Raw genomic sequence first — 18,144 nt, forward strand, 5'->3', positions numbered from 1 at the left:
GACATTATAAAGGTACGACATTATCCTCAATAAACACTTCAAAGAACACAGACTTGCGAACTGCTAGATGGAGGCGTAAAGAGCATCATTTATGACATCAGATATACACTTAACGCAGAAAATTTTAAAAAAAAGAGGTCACGACCTGAGCTATTGAGATGAAGTCCAGACCACAAAAAAACAGATTCTGAACTATAGAGGCGCCCTCCGCCTTTGTTCATCTGGAAGGGGGGGGGAGGGGGGCGCATTCGACTCGACTATATTTATCGGGAGAGCCGTTTCGGCAGCTTAAGGGGAAGGTCGTGTTTACGCGCGCTCCTCAGCTGTTGTTTTCGTGACTCGCACTTCGCGCCGGGCGTGCGTAGTCCACCGAGGAGTGCGGTCGCTTCACCGGTGCCTCACGCGAGTACGCTGTCCGTACTCGCGCGCGCCGCAAGCACCGCCGTGCCCGTGGTTCAACGCGTGTGCACTGGGCCTGTTTCCTAGATAACTGACACAGAAGTTCGGCCCCTGCCTTCTAGCCTGCATCGACTGGTTGGTGAGTGATTCTTTATTACTGTTGCGCTTTCTTGTGCTCGACTAGTGAGTGTAGCGACTAGCGCGGCTCATCGCACCGCGTGTGACGACAGTGGTCTCGAACACGTGCGGTCTTACTTTCTTTTCAGGCTTCGTTTTTTTGCAGAAATGCAAGTGTTTGTTTTTTAGAAACGCCAGCGTTCTTTAGGAACGAGCTTGACTTTTCTTTTCAGGCTCTTTGATAGTCACTAGCCGCTAGGTACATTTAACCCGCGTGCCCTGTTCTTGTGTTTATAGTGCCGTAGCGTGCGCTCTGCTAAGGTTTGTTTACTTTCAGCGCGTGTTCTCGAGCTACTGATAGCGCAAGTGACGCGCGTTTTTGATCTCGTATCGTGAGTGTGCTTTGTGCCTAGCGTTATCTTTTTCTTCAGGTGGGCGTGTGCGCTTTCTTTTCAGGAACCCGTGCGATCCTTCGTTTCAGCCTACCCTTCTAGGTTTTTTTTTACTGTTTGGTAGCTGCTCACTTGTTGATTAACACGCGAGTTTGTTTTTCGCGCTTACCTGTAGTGTCCTAGAGAGCTCACTACAGGGCGCTTTTTACTTATAGAAAGTGTGTTCTTGTGCCTCTCGGCTACTTTTAGTGTGAGTACCTTTGGTGTTTGACTACTCCTAGCAAGTGTGCCTTGTGCCAGCGTTTACTTGACTCGTTTTTAGCCCTTGTGTGTGTGCTTGTTTGCGTTCTTGCCTTCCGCTGAAGTGCGTGTCTTCTGCCTCTGTGCAGCGTGTATGGTCGCGTGCTCGTGTGGTTTTTTTTAGTACACTACATTACGTGTAGCGAGTTCAGTGACTAACCAGTGCTTTCCCCCTCACGATAACCACCGGCTCTGCCGAGAAGTGTTTCCTTCCAGAACTCTGCCAACTAGTGGTGTAAGTGAAAGTGTGTGTGTGCACGCGAGTGAGTGTTTGCGGGTGAGTGCGTGCACAACCGACAGACCTCAGTCAGCTCCCTTGCACGATCATGGACGACCAGGATAGGTACAGACCTTCCGAGGACGCGAAGGCACTAGCGCAAGCTATGATGCCGCCGCCAGGAGCACTGCTGGCCCGACCTGTGCGAAACAGCAAGCACAAACGTGGCGCAAGTTTTGGTGGCATTCCATTCGTCCAGCTGGAAAGCCTGCAATCTTGGACGCTACAGGAGTCCAGAGACAACATGGTCATGACGTGGAAGACTGCTGCCGCAGATGCTGTACGACGCTTGTCGCAGGCCTCGCGCGGAGACGCCATGTGTACCAGTGCCCCTGTTCTGCAGAAGAGTAGATGGACATGTCCGCGTCACGGAAGCGTCCCCGCCCTCAAGACAGCAGTGACAACGAAGCGGATACACGGCGCAAGCTGGCCCAAGGCAACCCTCAAGGAGAGAGTGACAGCAGTGCCGACAGCTCGGATTCCCGGCTGTCCTATGATTCCCAACACACCGAGAACTCTACCAACAGTTCTGCAAGCAGCACTGCGACTGGGGTGGCCTCGGTGATCCAAGTAGACCCCCATACTGTGACTACGGGCCCTGCAGGTGTACCTGCCATTGATGCTCCTGAAGGAATGGACGAAGCTCTCCACCACGAGACCGTGTCCCCTCACCCTGCCGCGGCTTTCCTGAAGGATGCCACAAGTGCCGACACCACTGGGAAACCTCGGAGGAAGAGGAACAGGAATCGGTGCAGGAGGAGGACTGTACCAGTCTTGCAGAGTGCAGTGGTTTCCCCACCCTCTTCTGGGAGCCAGTGCAAGCAGACCATGGGGCCACCCCCACGCCCCATACTGCCCTCAGACATGCAGCTCCCCCTACCAGTGAGACAGTTGACCATGAGGGATTCCAGACAGTCCGCTCTAAGGCTGCCCTTCGTCGTACCAGGAACCTGACTTCAGCAGCCCTTCCTGTAGACCCTGCGGTGAAGGGGACAGTGCTCTACCGGCCTGCTTCTGCTGGAGGCTTGTTCCGGAACTGCCCCAGACTGACCATAGCCCAGGCACTCTCGCTGAACCCGGGAGTCGCTGCCATCCGGGTGAACCAACACGGCAACGTGGTAGCAGTGGACGTCACTTCCCAGGACTGCCTTGCTCAGCTCTTGGCCCTCACAGAGCTCAAGGGTATACCAGTGACCGCCAGGCAGCCTGCCGACCGCCGAACCAGTATGAGATTCCTCCACGGTGTGGACGGCGACGCTGCTGACGAGAACTTGCTGTCCGGACTCCAGTCGGCTGTACGGGTCCTTTCGGCATCTAGAGAAGGCCGAACCGTCACGCTGCGCTTCGAGGGCCCAGTTCCCCCCGACCACGTGACACTGTTCCGAGTACGCTTCCCAGTCCGACCAGCCAGAACACGGCCACTCCAGTGTAGGCAGTGTGGCCGGTACGGCTACGTGAGGGAGACCTGCAACTGGCCAGACAGCTGCATCCGTTGCGGCCGGTCTCACCCAGGAGAGTCAGACTGCAGCATCTCCGTTGTGTGAACTGCTGGGGCCCTCATCGTGCTGACACACCAGACTGTCCTCGCTGGCAGGAGCAGAGACAAGTGGCTACCATCATGGCCTCTTCGACCACAGCCCTCTCAAGACGAGCAGTCGCGGCAGTTGTGAGGGAAGAGACGAGGGAGGTTCGGTCCTATGCCAGTGCAGTGAAGGGCCACGCGGCACCAGCTAGACCAACCCCAGCACCACGCACCCTCCGCCGGCCAACCCCCGCAGCTGCAACCAACACTCCAGCTGAGCCTGCAGACCCGGCCGCTCCTGTTGTCCGACCTCCTGCTCAGGTCTGCACGCCTGCAGCCGCCACTCCCAGGGCCCAGCCTGCTGAGACCTCTGCCCCGACGCTTCTAGTGGAACAGCTTCTGGGCCCCCTTCTGCTCTCCTTGCAGGCAGTCGCTGCCTTGCTTCCACAAGAGCACCCGCTTCGTGCCATCTGCCTGCAGGCAGGGGCTGGCAACAGAACAACCAGCATGGCTAGTCCTCCCACCAGGCAACGTCAGCCCCGACGCCCGAGCGTCCTCCAGTGGAACGTCCACTGGCTGGGACCATGGAGAGACGACCTCGCACAACACCTGCTCCACAACGACTACGACGTCCTTGCACTCCAGGAGGTCTACACCCAGGCAGAGCCGCTCCGACTCCACGGCTACGTCGGCTACAGCAGCCGGACCAGCTGCACTCTGACCGACTGCAGTGCTGCCCCTTGCCTGGACGACAACCACCTACAAGGACCTTCCCGCTGTGCCATGCCATCTACGTCAAGCGGGACCTGCTGCAGGCGGAGGTATTCGTGGCCGACCTGGCCGGAGGGCCCTTCGAGTGCGGCGCCGTCCGGGTCCGCCTCGACGGTGTTGACACTGCGGTGGCCAGCGTCTACATCAGACCCAAGGAACCATGGGACCCCGGGTGTCTTCGGCAGCTTGCGCACCAACTGGGGAAGGACTTCTTGCTGTGTGGAGACGTCAACGCTCACCATCCAGCTTGGGGCGGCCGCAGGACCGATGTACGAGGGCGAGAGGTGCGAGACGTCCTCTTGAAGCTGGGCCTGGTGATCCTGAACACAGGGGCCGTCACCTACCTGCGTCGCGGAGCACAAGCACCACCACAGCCATAAACCTCAGCGTGGATACGGAGGGTTGCCGGTACACCTGGACACCGTTCCCGGACACCTGGGGTTCGGACCACCTGCCCATCCTTCTCACCCCTTACCGAGGCAAGGCCCCCAGGGATCGAGAGTACCGTGTCGTAGACTGGCGGGTATACCGGCAGCTGCTCAGGCAGGACACCGGTGACAAGGACGTCATGCAGCTGGTGGCTGACAGTGCCCGGGCTGCAACCGTCGCTGTTAAGGCGCAGCAAGGGCAGCCTGTTCCAGACATCCGGCACCTAGCCTTGAGAGCAGCACGGAGGCGGGCAGAACGCCAGGCTCTGAAGAAGGGACAACCAGAGCTCTGGACAGTGTTCCGGAAGGTCGACGCCGCCTGCAGACGCCACGCCCGAGCGCGCAGGAAGCAGGGCTCGGTGGGCGTCTGTGCCTCCATCGACCGATCACGGGATGGCACCAAGGCCTGGCGCCTGCTGAAGTGCCTGCTGATGGTGCCACGGCCGTTCAACCAAGTGATGTCCTTGGCCGTCCACCTTTCCATCCAGGCAGCGGACCTGGCAGAACGGCTGGCTGACCAGTTTTCTGCGAGGGACATTGCCCAGCTGCCTGCTGCACCTCCCCTTGCTGCGCTGCAGTATCCTGACACTTGCCACCATCCTGGGTGGACAGCTGCAGAAGTACAAGAGCTGTGCTGCGAACCCATCAGGAAACACGAGTTGGAGGCTGCCCTTGCAGGATCGAAAAGACGAAGTGCCCCGGGAGCTGATGGTGTCACCTTCCAGATGCTCCGTAACCTGGACGGAGCTGGCCGCCAGCACCTGCTCGAGTACTACAATGACGTCTAGAGCAGTGGGGTTCTACCGGAGTCATGGCGCACTGCGGTCGTCGCCCCGATCCTGAAGCCCCGGAAGAAAGCCATGGCCCTCTCCTCGTACAGGCCAGTCTCTCTCACCTCGGCACCCTGCAAGGTGCTGGAGAAGGTGGCCTTGGAGCGACTTGAGTGGATTGCTGGCCAACTCGAGTTCTTCCCGGAACAACTAACTGGCTTGAGGCGCCACCGGTGCACAGCTGATTCCATTTCCGACGTCGTCGCCACCCTCGAGGATGCCAAGAGCTGTGGTGACGTGGACATGCTGCTCCTTCTGGACGTGGAGAGTGCCTTTGACAGTATCCCACACGAGGTCGTCGAGACGTCTCTGGACCGACTTGGCGTTCACGGGTGCCTCCGCAGCTTCGTGTCTGCCTTCCTGACCGGCAGGACCTTCCGGGTTCGAGTTGGCAAGAAACCCAGCAAACCCAGAGACATCACCGCAGGTGTACCACAGGGCTCCGTGCTGAGCCCCTTCCTGTTCAACCTGGCGATGGCAGGACTCCCCGCTTCTCTTCCGACAGGCACCAGGTTCGCGGCCCGCTGCTCTGTCTACGCCGACGACGTGGCACTCTGGGCACGGGGACCGAGGCGGTCCATTCCAGCCATCAGGACGTCACTGCAGGCGGCCCTGGATGCGGTGTCCACCTACCTGAGTGGCATCGGACTCAAGGTCTCCGCAACCAAGACCGAGGCCCTGCTGATCCACCCGCTGGCCGCAGCACGACGCTACGTGAAGCAGCTGAGAGTGGGCAACCGCAACCTGCCTTGGAAGCTGACAGTGAAGTACCAGGGGCTCACCATCGACCACCGTCTCACCTGGGTCCCAGCTGCCAAGGTCGCCTGCACACAAGTACGGCGAGTCCAGGGAGCCATCAGCAAGCTGCAGCAGCGTGGACACGGCTGCTCAACCAAGCTGGCGCTTCGACTCAACCAGGCTTCAGCGTCCTCAGTCCTGCTGTACGCCTTTCCACTGGTGGACCTGACGCCTGCCAGGAGACTGGACCTGGAAGGACATCACAGGAGAGCAGAGAGGGCCATCCTGGGGCTTTCCAGGTACTCCCCCGTGGCAGCGACCCTGGCCGAGGCTGGAGAGTGGCCCCTGTCTCTGCACATGCTCCAGCGTGCTCTGGGGCACGTAGACCGCCTACACCGTGCTGCCGACGGCAGAACCCTCCAGGAGCGACTTCGCAGCCAGCCGAGGTCACGGATGGGTGGTCTCTGTGCACTCTACCACCAGATGGTCCCGGACCCGCCAGTCCCGGTGGCCCCTCCACCACCCCACCACCAGCCGCCTCAGGTCCACCTGCACCTGGACGGGGTAACCAAGAGCCGAACACCTGCTGCAGCACTGCAACAGGCCGCCGTCTCCAAGCTCCAGCAGCAACTGGCAGGGCGGCTCCAGGTCTTCACTGACGGATCCGTCATGCCAGACGGTTCAGCAGCAGCCGCCTGCGTCATCCCATCCCGGGCCATCAGCAGGCAGTGCCGACTGCCCTTCCCGGCGAGCTCGACGGCTGCGGAGCTGGCAGGGCTACACCTGGTGGCGGACCTGCTGGCCGAGGACATTCCCGCTCAACCGGTCGCAGTCCTGTGTGACAGCAAGGCAGCCCTGCAGACACTGGCCAACCATCGCCGTGCCGGGCTCACGGGGAGTCTCCTGGCAACCAAGTACCGGGCCCTAGCAGCAGCCGGGACGTCTGTCTCCTTCCACTGGCTGCCCTCTCACGTGGGCATAGCTGGAAACGAGGAGGCGGACACGCTGGCCAAGGCAGCACATCAGCTGGGAACCCCCATCACCCAAGCCGTGGCGGTGAGAGACTACTCGCAGGCCCGTATCAAGAAGCTCCTCGCCTCAGTTCACCCAGACCAAAGGGTGGCCAATGGGCGGGGACCCAGGCGTCTTCCTGAGGCAGGCCTAACCAGGAGTGAACGAGCCAACCTGCTGCGGCTGCGGACCGGATGCGTGTGGACTGCGGCCCGCCGCTACCTCAAGGGATGCAGCGCCTCCCCAGCCTGCAGCCGCTGCGGCGACCTTGAGACCCTCGAGCACCTCCTCTGTGCCTGCCCTGCCTTGGCCCAGGAACGCTCGAGGGTCACCGCAGCCTACCGGAGACATGGCCTTCCTGCCACCACCCTAGAGCACCTACTGTTCCCATCTCGTCCCCATCTACCAGCACTCCGGAGCCTGGTGGAGTTCCTGGACGAGACGGGAATCGTGGCCTACCGATGAGGATGGGGCCCTTGCCACCCCTACCCTTGCTTCTGGACTGCTGCTTCTGTTGATGACGACCGATCCACTGCTCAATTAATCTTTCCTCTTCTTTCCACTTTTCTCCCTTTTCCCTTCCCCGCAGGCACTGCGCCGTGCTCCCGACCGGGTTGCAGAAATTAGGTGCCTTTTCTCATCTTCTAACCACTACCACCACCATATTTATCGTCGAGTGGTCTCGCCACTGTTCCCCGAGACGCCAGTGCGCTTACGTTGGTGCTCCGTTTTACAGTGAGAGCTGTGTATAAATTGAAAAATTCGTATAGCGGTGGTGTCACGAGCGGTGTCCACTGGCTCTTTTATCAGGTAATCACTCGCAGCGTCGTATGCACGCCGTCGGCAGCGTTTTGGGTCATTCCCTTAACTTCTGCGCGATAGCAGAGGTTAAGGGAATGACGTTACCGTGCAGGAAACTTTAGTAGCCGACAGCGCCCTATAGTTTAACGGTACAGCATTTACGTGCAACGGGCGGGATGGTGGCGCCACCTATCAAAGTGTTGATAACTAAGAACAGTGATAAGGATATTAAAACGAGATTATCAGGCTGTGTTACCGCGCGAAGTATTGTTACACGTTTATTTTAGTAATAATGAAAGTAAATAAATATGAACAACGCACCAAATGCGAAAAACTCCAGGTTTCTGATTTGTTTACAGTGATGTTGTAGTTACGCCTAAACACGTTAGAAATGGGAAGCAATCTCGAAGACTGCGTTAACTTATTTGTATGCTCGGTCGTAGAAGCTAACTGAAGGCAAGCGAAGTCACCATGAACAGTCGTTTGCTGCAAAGAAAGTAAATCTTTCAACAACCACGTCACTTCAAGCAGGCATCCGAGAAGAGCGCCATCATGTTTGACATTAAATAGTGCACGTACAGTAAGCGGTACGGGTAACATATACGTATCTGCGCATGCACACTTCACGCTATCACGGTACGCCCGGGGTACACTAACTGTTTGATAGACAGTTATAGTAGGCGAGCGTGTTCGAGAGCTTCTCCTGTAACCTTCCACATGGGTATGCCACGGACAACTCGAGAAGAATGCCGGAAGTGAGAAGGTGAGACAGCTCGCATTCGGCGAGCTGATGCTGCAGTCCGGATACAAAAACAGGCTCGGTAGGCCAAGTGCCGGCAACAACTGCGTACGGATAATCCAGGAACCTTCGAAGCAGAGCTAAATTGCCAACGCGAATGCAGGTGCTGGTGACGGGCAGATCCTGTACACTATATAAGCCACCAAGTACATTCGCAAATGTTAAACGTTTGTAACGTCGTTGCGCCGTCTACGTGGTGCATGAGTGTGGAAACCAAAGGGGTTTCACCATGCTCTGCTCCTGCAGAGACTACATGCCCTTTTTCAGATGCCTTAGCGTCAGATTTACTGGGCATTTTAAACAATGCATTCTTTGTTTCGTACATATGAAGAAATGATGTGGTAAGATGTTAGCCGCTGGCTCTCGTTTTTTCCCCTAAGCCCAGCGCAAATGCATCAGATACAATCGCCACGTCTACGCGGAATTCTCCAGCCTCTGTACGTAGTGCCCAATAACACTTTGCGAGATTGCGTGCGCGAACTCTACAATAAGAAAATGCTGGGCGCTTATACGACGTCCACCACTCCGCGACAGTTTTTGGTGGAGTGTCGTCAGCAAGGGAATGTTTCACGGAAGATATGGTGCGCAAGTCTTTTCGCAAATGCTGCATCAGCAACGCATTGGATAGAACGCAGGTCGATGCACTGTGGGTTGAACTATAATGAGGGATAGACGTCGTCGCTCTCAAGTTTGAACAAGACTCAGTGACAGCACTTGGAGGCCTTCCGGCGTTTAACTAGGTGAAAAGTAGTTTCAAAATAAAAAGAAACGTCATATTGCAGCTAGTTGTGCCACGTATTTATCAAGGTAAGGGTGCATGGTAATATTTTGCAATTCTTCAATACATACCGTATATTTGAAATCTATTAAGAGACGCAGATTCTTAGCGAAAGCACGGACGCGCAAAAAAAAGTGGCGGCCAACTCAGTTTAACACCCGAGCATGATGGCTGATTTGTTTCGCCAATTTCAATTTTGTGAGGCAAGTGTATCGCTGCCGTGGCGTTTGGAAAGGCTGACTCATTATAGACTCGCTCAATTGTTTCCGGCACTGTGGTATCGTGCGGTAAAAAAAACCGGTTAACTACAAAAATATCTGATTTGGGGTTGAAATGAAGCATGCTACACTGACGACTGCATGAACGTGTCGTGTGTGGTCGTTTGCTGCGTCAGCGCGACCGCAGCGCCAGCCTTTCCAGTGGTTGCCCTCACCAGAACTTGTTTGGCCAACCAGCTCCTGTTCCGACAGAGAGAGTGGGCCTCATTGGCGGGCGCTGCTGGTGACGTCACTGCTTGAGTGAAAGGAGAGAGGCAAGAGCTCGGTCTTCAGTCGGCTGCTGGCTTCGGCGTTGAACGCACGTGTGCTACGTTGGGAGAAAAAAAAGTATTGCTTCCCGTAAGCACACCGCTTTATCGTCATGCCCGTCAACCGTGCCCCGACTATGGACGATCTTATTTCGCAGGCTCAAGGGAAGATGCAGAACACCTCGAGCCTGCTTCGCTACGTCTTGCTCGCAGAGAGTCTGAAGATATGGGTCCCGTGTGACGACTCCTCAAGCGACGATTCTTGGAGCGATGACTCGTCCAGTGATGATTCATGAAGTGATGACTCGTCGACTGACGATGGTGCGGGTTTGGCACCTGCTGTTTCTGGCGCTGGACTCGAGGTAGCTAATGCAGAGGCGTCTACTGGATCTGATACCGTCTGTAGGGTTTTATCGTCTGTTTCAGATGACGACGCCGGACCGCCGTGCAAGCTTCGCAGAATGAACAACTTCGCTGGCGAGTGGCGAGGTGACACGGACTATTTGAATACCCTGGAGCCCAGACCAGGACCGAGCGGCTTTCAGGACAACTCCTCGGAAGAAGACGACGGTGACGTCTAGCCATTACGCGGGGCGCCCTTGGCCATTTGGTTGGACGTTGACTGGGAGGTATTTGAAAAGCCACTTAAGATCCAGACCTTCCTTTTCTTTTCAAAGTTTAGTGTTCTTTTGTTGCACGTCTTTGCATGATGCGTCTTTTGATGTGTGTTTGTAAATAACGTGTATTTTTTGTGGCGCGAAATGTTTTAATTAAACGATTAGGCCTATTGTACATCGAGAATAAAGCAATACAGACGACATTAAATAGGTACGACATTATCCTCAAGAAACACTTCAAAGAACACTGACTTGCGAACTGCTATATGGAGGCGTAAAGAGCATCATTTATGACATCAGATATGCACTTAACGCAGAAAATTTAAAAAAAAAGATGTCAGGACCTGAGCCATTGAGATGAAGTCCCGACCACAAAAAAAAAACAGATTCAGAACTATAGAGGCGCCCTCCGCCTTTGTTCATCTGGAAGTGGGGGGGGGGGGGGGAAGATGGGCGCATTCGACTCGACTATATTTATCGTCGAGTGGCCTCGCCACTGTTCCCTGAGACGCCAGTAAGCTTCCGTTGGTGCTCCGTTTTACAGTGAAAGCTGTGTGTAACTTGAAAAATTCGTATAGCGGTGGTGTCACGAGCGGTCTCCACTGGCTATTTTATCAGTTAATCACTCGCAGCGTCGTATGCACGCCGTCGGCAGCGTTTTGGGTAATTCCCTAAACTTCTGCGCGATAGCAGAGGTTAAGGGAATGACGTTACCGTGCAGGAAACATTAGTTGCGGACAGCGCCCTATAGTTTAATGGTACAGCATTTACATGCGTCGGGCGGGATGGTGGCGCCACCTATCAAAGTGTTGATAACTAAGAACAGTGAGAAGGATATTAAAACGAGATTATCAGGCTGTGTTACCGCGCGAAAGTATTTTAGTAATAATGAAAGTAAATGAATATGAACAACGCACCAAATGCGAAAAACTCCAAGTTTCTGATTTGTTTACATTGATGTTGTAGTTACGCCTAAAGACGTTAGAAATGGGAAGCAATCTCGAAGACTGCGTTAACTTATTTGTATGCTCGGTCGTAGAAGCTAACTGAAGGCAAGCGAAGACACCATAAACAGTCGTTTGCTGCAAAGAAAGTGAATCTTTCAACAACCACGTCACTTCATAGCGGGCATTCGAGAGTGCCATCATGTTTGACGTTAAATAGCGCACGTACAGTAAGCGGTACGGGTAACATATACGTATCTGCGCATGCACACTTCACGCTATCACGGTACGCCCGGGGTACACTAACTGTTTGATAGACAGTTATAGTAGGCGAGCGTGTTCGGGAGCTTCTCCTGTAACCTTCCACATGGTTATGCCAAGGACAACTCGAGAAGAATGCCGGAAGTCAGAAGGTGAGACAGCTCGTATTCGGCGGGCTGATGGTGCAGTCCGGGCACAAAAAAAAGGCTCGGTAGGCCAAGTGCCGGCAACAACTGCGTACGGATAATCCAGGAACCTTCGAAGCAGAGCGAAATTGCCAACGCGATTGCAGGTGCTGTTAACAGGCAGATCCTGCACACTATATACGCCGCCAAGTACATTCGCAATGTTAAACGTTTATAACGTCGTTGCGCAGTCTACGTGGTGCATGAGTGTGGAAACCAAAGAGGTTTCACCATGCTCTGCTCCCGCAGAGACTACATGCCCTTTTTCAGATGCCTTAGCGTCAGATTTACTCGGCATTTTAAACACTGCATTCTTTGTTTCGTACAAATGAAGAAATGGTGTGGTAGGATGTTAGCCGCTGGCTCTCGTTTTTTTCCCCTAAGCACAGCGCAAATGTATCAGATACAATCGCCACGTCTACGCGGAATTCTAAAGCCTTTGTACGTAGTGCCCAATAACACCTTGCGAGATTGCGTGCGCGAACTCTACAATAAGAAAATGCAGGGCGCTTATACGACGTCCACCGCTCCGCGACAGTTTTTGGTGGTGTGTCGTCAGCAAGGGAATCTTTCACAGAAGATATGGTGCGCAAGTCTTTTCGTAAATGCTGCATCAGCAACGCAATGGATAGAACGCAGGTCGATGCATTGTGGGACGTAACTATAAAGAGGAATAGACGTCGTCGCTCTCAAGTTTGAACAAGACTCAGTGACAGCACTTTGAGGCCTTCCGGCGTTAAACTAGGTGAAAGTAGTTTCAAAATAAAAAGGAACGTCATATTGCAGCTAGTTGTGCCACGTATTTATCAAGGTAAGGGTGCACGGTAATATTTTGCAATTCTTCAATACATACCGTATATTTGAAATCTAATAACAGACGCAGATTCTTAGCGAAAGCGCGGACGCACAAAAAAAAAGTGGCTGCCAACACAGTTTAACACCCGAGCATGATGGCTGATTTGTTTCGCCAATTTCAATTTTGTGAGGCAGGTGTATCGCTGCCGTGGCTTTTTCGAAAGGCTGACTCATTATAGACTCGCTGAATTGTGTCCGGCACTGTGGTATCGTGCGGTAAAAAAAAAAAACCGGTTAGCTAGAAAAATATCTGTTTTGGGGTTGAAAGGAAGCGTGCTACACTGACGACTGCATGAACGTGTCGCGTGTGGTCGTTTGCTGCGTCAGCGCGACAGCAGCGCCAGCCTTTCCAGTGGTTGCCCTCACCAGAATTCATTTGGCCAACCAGCTCCTGTTCCGACAGCGAGAGTGGGCCTCATTGGTGGATGCTGTCGGTGACGTCATTGCTTGAGTGAAGGGAGAGAGGGGACAGGAGCTCAGTCTTCAGTCGGCTGCTGGCTTCAGTGTGGAAAGCACGTGCGCTGCGTTGGTGAAAAAAAAGAACGCTCTCTTGAGTACACTGATTTACTGTCATGCCCATCAACCGTGCCCCAAACGTTAATGATGCTATTTCGCAGGCTCATGAGAAGATCCAGAGAAGCTCGACCCTCCACCGCCGCGTCCTCCTGGTGGAGTACCTCAAAAAGTGGTCCAGGTGCGACGACTCATCGACCGCCCATTCATCCAGCGATGAATAGCCGCCGATGGCGCGAATCCAGCACTTGCTCCTGGTGTTGGACTCGAGGTAAGTGACGCTGAGAGGTCCGAAAGACCTGATACCGGAAGTGCTTTGCCTTCTGTTTCAGATTACGAGGCGGAACGGCCGTGCAAGCGTCCCAGACTGGACGACTTCCCTGGCGAGTGGCAAAGTTGGGCGCACAATTTGGGGACCCTGGAACCCATTCTGGGACCCAGCGGCTTTGTAGACGATTTCTCGGACAAAGACGATGGCAACGCCCACGCACTTCGAGCGGTGCCTTTACCCGACTGGCTGGACATATTCAGAGAGGTAATTGAAGACCCTCTTCTGGATACGGATATTTCTTTTAACCATGAAGTTTAGTGTTCTTTTGTGGTAGGTATTTGCATGTTGTGTTTCTTGATCTGTGTTTGCGAATAAAATGTGTGTTTCATCATGCGCGTATTATTTTTAATAAAAGATTAGGTCTAGTGTACACCGCCAATAAATCAATACAGACGAAATAATTTGAACATTACAGTTCAAGTACGCCTGTGTAAACACAAACATACGAATCGCAAGATAGTCATAAAAAGAAAATGTCATTTATGACACCTCTACACATGACACAAAAAAAGGGTCAGAACCTGAACTTCTAGGCTCATGTCTTGATCCAAAAAAAAGTAAAAAAAGCAGATTCATAACGACGGGGTCGCCCTCCGTCTTCGTTCATCGGGGGGAGGGGGTTATATTTGCCTGCCCTATTTAGTGTAGGTGTGGTTTGCTATTTTCCAGGTGCTGGTTGCCTGAAATACCAGGTTTTAGGGGCGTTCACCAGAGTGCGAGCACCCACAGAGACTACAAGTTTTTTTTTTTTGAGACCCCATATAGTGAGCTTTACACAGCCTATTCAACACTGCATTCGTTCTTTTTTTTTCGTATATATAGAAGAAATGGCGCAGGAAGATATTTGGCTCAGTCTGTCATTTTTTTAAAAAGCAAAGACAGATATGAAAGGAAAATTCTTCTTTAAACCTCTGGCTGTTTATTCTTGTGCCTTGCGAATAATAAATGAATTGTTTAAACTTACTTTCTGATTTCGTCCTTATTGTTCTAGTATTAAGGTTGTCATGCACGGCAAGGCTCTGGTTTCCATCTTTCAGGCTTTGACAGTGTGTGTGCCTCTGTGAATTTTGGATTCATGCCACAATTAAAACAGGGATGTTATTTACACCATGTAGCGTCTATATTCAAAATCCTTCTTCCGCCGCCACCCCCATTAACCACTCAGGTGGCTGTATTCGTGCGGAGTGGAAAGAAAACTATGCGACTAGCCAAATAAAATAATCACCTCGCTTTGTTTTTTTTTGTTTTTTGTTCAAGGTGGGTGGGGGGATATTACTCCTGTGGCTCGCGTATGCCACGGGGCAACAGAGAGTTTATTTCGACATTTGTAAGGCCAGCTCCAACTTGGCCCGCAACATTTTCTTGTTTCAGTAATGCGTTTTCTGTTCCGGAGCAGAACTTCCATCGTCTGAAATAGAAATTGTTGTTGGCCTAGTTGGTTAGTTTGAGTGCCCTCTGGCCAAGTTCAGCCTCCTTAATAACACTCATAGACCGTGTTTTCACTTTTAGAAAAAAAGCAAGAAGGCATAACTCACGTGTTCACCAACAATTCAAACTTGCTCTTACAATGCCTTACCAGTCCATTCATCAAAAAAATAAAGCGTAGACTTGAAGAGAGCCACGCCATATTATATTCAATCAAGAAGGTTGAACTTGGCAAAAGGCTTGGGTATGTGGGGTTTAACGTCCGAAAACAAACATATGTATATGAGAGACACCGTAGTGGAAAGCCATAAAATTTTGACAACCCGGGATTGCACCCACATCTGAGCACATGGTCGTGCAGTATTCTTGCCTGCATAGAAAATGCAGCCGGAATCTGATCCTGCGGGTCAGCAGCCTAGTACCTTAGGCACTGGACCACCACGGCGGGGCCACGATATAATCAAAGAGGTTGCGTTACAGAGCCATTTCAATACGTTTGCACTGGAACGCATCAGCGATGTTTTCGTCTGCTGCAGCCATCCTGTGCTGAACGGAGTCGGCACTACCTCATGAGCAGAAGCAGGGAATTCATCAACTAGCCTTGCTTGACAGCTTCACTTTTCCGAAACGAATACTGTGATGCTGCTAGCGCCATGTTGAACTGGTGTAAGGAATGCCAAAGTGCAGCGCCTTCCTGAACCGGTTCCCGTAGTGCAGGCTAAACGAATGGGCCTTCAACTGCTAAGCGGAGCATGCAAAGGTGTGACGCACACACAAAGCAGCTTTTCTTCAGCGCACAGGTGCGCTGTGTCTTTCTTTGGTATTCATTTTTTTTTCACGCCACTCAGTTAAGGCAAAAGTGAGGTGGCAGCGCGAATTCTATATGTATATACCTGTAAACGCACATTTGCTGGGGCATTCGTGTCTTCTCGGAGCTTTCGGCAAACCACCACCACGCTTTCGCGTGCGTATGTATTTAGAGTTCCGATTTCAGTTGCTTTATTGCCAAGTTGGTCACGTGGCTTTAATTTAATTAGGAGATTAGTGTGAAGAGAGTAAAATTACGTCTGCTCTGTAGTCTCTCTGGCATCATTTGAATGCGGAGTGTCAAGTTTCATAAAAAATTCACTTTTGCCGAGGTTTTCGTCAGATATTAATAATGTCGTATCGTGAGTTCAATGACACCTTTGATTTTTTGGCAGCTCCTTCAAAAGTATATATACGATTATGCGCAGAAAAAAGTATTTTATGTCCACTTCGACCATGCATGGTTCTTGAAGCGCACGTTTCCTTTCGGATAAGATTCACGCCTTATCCCAAAGCATGTTCACTGATTCGAATGTCGATTTGGTTTTTTGGACAGCTCACTTGGTCGTCGTCTTATTGTCACGACGTCAAAACGGAGGACTTGCAGCTCTGATTAAGACACCGGAAGCAGGTCGGTTCTTTTATAGAACGCTCAAGAGAGTTGTTCTCTTTCTTCCATTTCATTGTACTTCATGGCACATGCACAACCGCCATTGTCTTTCTTTGTGACAAGCATGTGACAATATAATACAATACGCACTTTAGGATTGAGCATGTTTAAATTTTCGCGTATTTTTGCCCCCGATAACCGCGTTCAATTTCGCAAAACCATCGAAGTTTCATTTCTGCCTTGGCTCTTTTTCCAACTCAATTTCATACCAACAGGTGCAAATCGCCCGCGGTGCGGGAGCATGCAAGGATATACCATTTGAGGAGCCAAAACTGTCAAATCAGTAGGAGTCACGCCATGGTGTGAGATTCCAGATCGAGTTCAGCCGCTTGGGTTTTTTTTAACGTGCACTTTAATCTATTTTAAATGTAAGGCACGATGACGACAGCGGACAGAAGGTGTGAACACAGAGAGCCACTTGTGTACATAGTGCGTAAAACCGCCTTACGCGCAAAATATGGATAACTAAGACGCCTTCGCCATCACTCTTACACCTAAATCTAAGCCCAGTGTTACTACATTTTGCTCCCATGAAAATGCAGTTTTTGTATGCGGGAATCGAACTGAGGACTTCGCTCCTAGCAAAGCAACACATTAATCTGCTAACTTAGCGGTGTGCGTTGTATGCAAGACCTGTACGTATAAACCCTCAGCGCAAACACACAGCATAAATCTGTCTACATTGGGTGGCGATGAGAAAATCTACAGCTATTAGCTGAAATAAACACTTGAGGGGCTCAAGATATGGTAGTTAAAATGTGGTGTATTAGAATAGCAAGCTTGAACACTGTCGCACTACAAATTGTTGTCTCGGAAAGCCAATGCCCGATTCCGAAATGTACCGAGGTTGTCTACTTGCTGCGTTTTCCTTTTACAAACGCGGTTTCTTTTATTATGAGTATGCCCATCGCTTTTTCTGGTGATCTGGTAGCGGGAAGGTACAAACGCACTTTCTTTTATTATGAGTATGCCCATCGCTTTTTCTGGTGATCTGGTAGCGGGAAGGTACCCCGGTTTGACTTTTCATCTTCCAGGTTAAATCAGCCGAAGACATGTTATTATACTGCACTGGATTCGCCTGGGCGTCGCCTTCACTCACCACTACACCCACCTAATCGGCCGTGCGGACAGCCCGAATTGTGAACGCTGCCAAGTGCGCAAAACTTTAGCTCACATATTTTGTGACTGTGCATTATACGTGGCGCAAAGAAAAATGCTGACTGCAACGTTGGCAAGCATCGGGTGAACGCCATTGAGTGAAAGCCACATATTGTCCGCAATGAACGACCAAACAATGTCAAAAACTGCTACAAAGGCTGTTTTAGATTTTATAAAAAGCACTGGACTAGATACTAGACTCCAAGGCACTATGCTAAGTGGCTACTGTACATACGCACTACCTGTTGGGTTTCCCATCATCACCCTTCATCCCTCTTTTCTTCCCCCTTCCCTTATCCCCTCTGCTGAGTAGCAGGCTAGAGCGAACTAGCTCAGGCCGACCTCTCTGCCTTCTAATAAATTCTCACTCACTCACTGCCCATTGCGTATCCTTCAGTTCAAGAATAGTTTGTAGCACTGTGCACGACAAATTTTTTTCTAAGTAATGACACCGCGGAGTATCGGCGAACTTCTCGCGCTGCTTACATTGGAAACGGTAGAAATTGACAGGCAGTTTGCAAGTCTTCGTCATGTGTAAACTTCTGTAGCTGCTCACAATGCAGCAGTATGTGTGCGTGCCTGCTTTCCCGAATGACGAAGGAACGGCGCCCATAGCGTGTAAAATGCGAGGTAAGCGCCCTCGCACGGGCGATCGGAAAACTCGGCAAGCGGGGCCCATCCGAGCGATC

The 18,144-nt window shown here is 52.1% G+C and overlaps 1 protein-coding gene across 1 annotated transcript in view; it reads left to right on the forward strand.

Moving 5' to 3' along the window:
• The first annotated feature begins 5,066 nt into the window (after positions 1 to 5,066).
• The window catches only part of LOC142768300 (uncharacterized), a 30,742-nt gene continuing 17,664 nt past the window's right edge, over positions 5,067 to 18,144 (forward strand). Inside the window, exons 1-3 of the mRNA XM_075870262.1 lie at positions 5,067 to 7,077; positions 13,397 to 13,599; positions 18,004 to 18,085. Coding sequence (XP_075726377.1) covers positions 5,067 to 7,077; positions 13,397 to 13,599; positions 18,004 to 18,085 — 2,296 coding nt within the window. The remainder of the gene's footprint in view (positions 7,078 to 13,396; positions 13,600 to 18,003; positions 18,086 to 18,144) is intronic.

The sequence above is a fragment of the Rhipicephalus microplus genome, chromosome 8, assembly GCF_043290135.1.
Source record: "Rhipicephalus microplus isolate Deutch F79 chromosome 8, USDA_Rmic, whole genome shotgun sequence".
Taxonomy (NCBI): domain Eukaryota; kingdom Metazoa; phylum Arthropoda; class Arachnida; order Ixodida; family Ixodidae; genus Rhipicephalus; species Rhipicephalus microplus.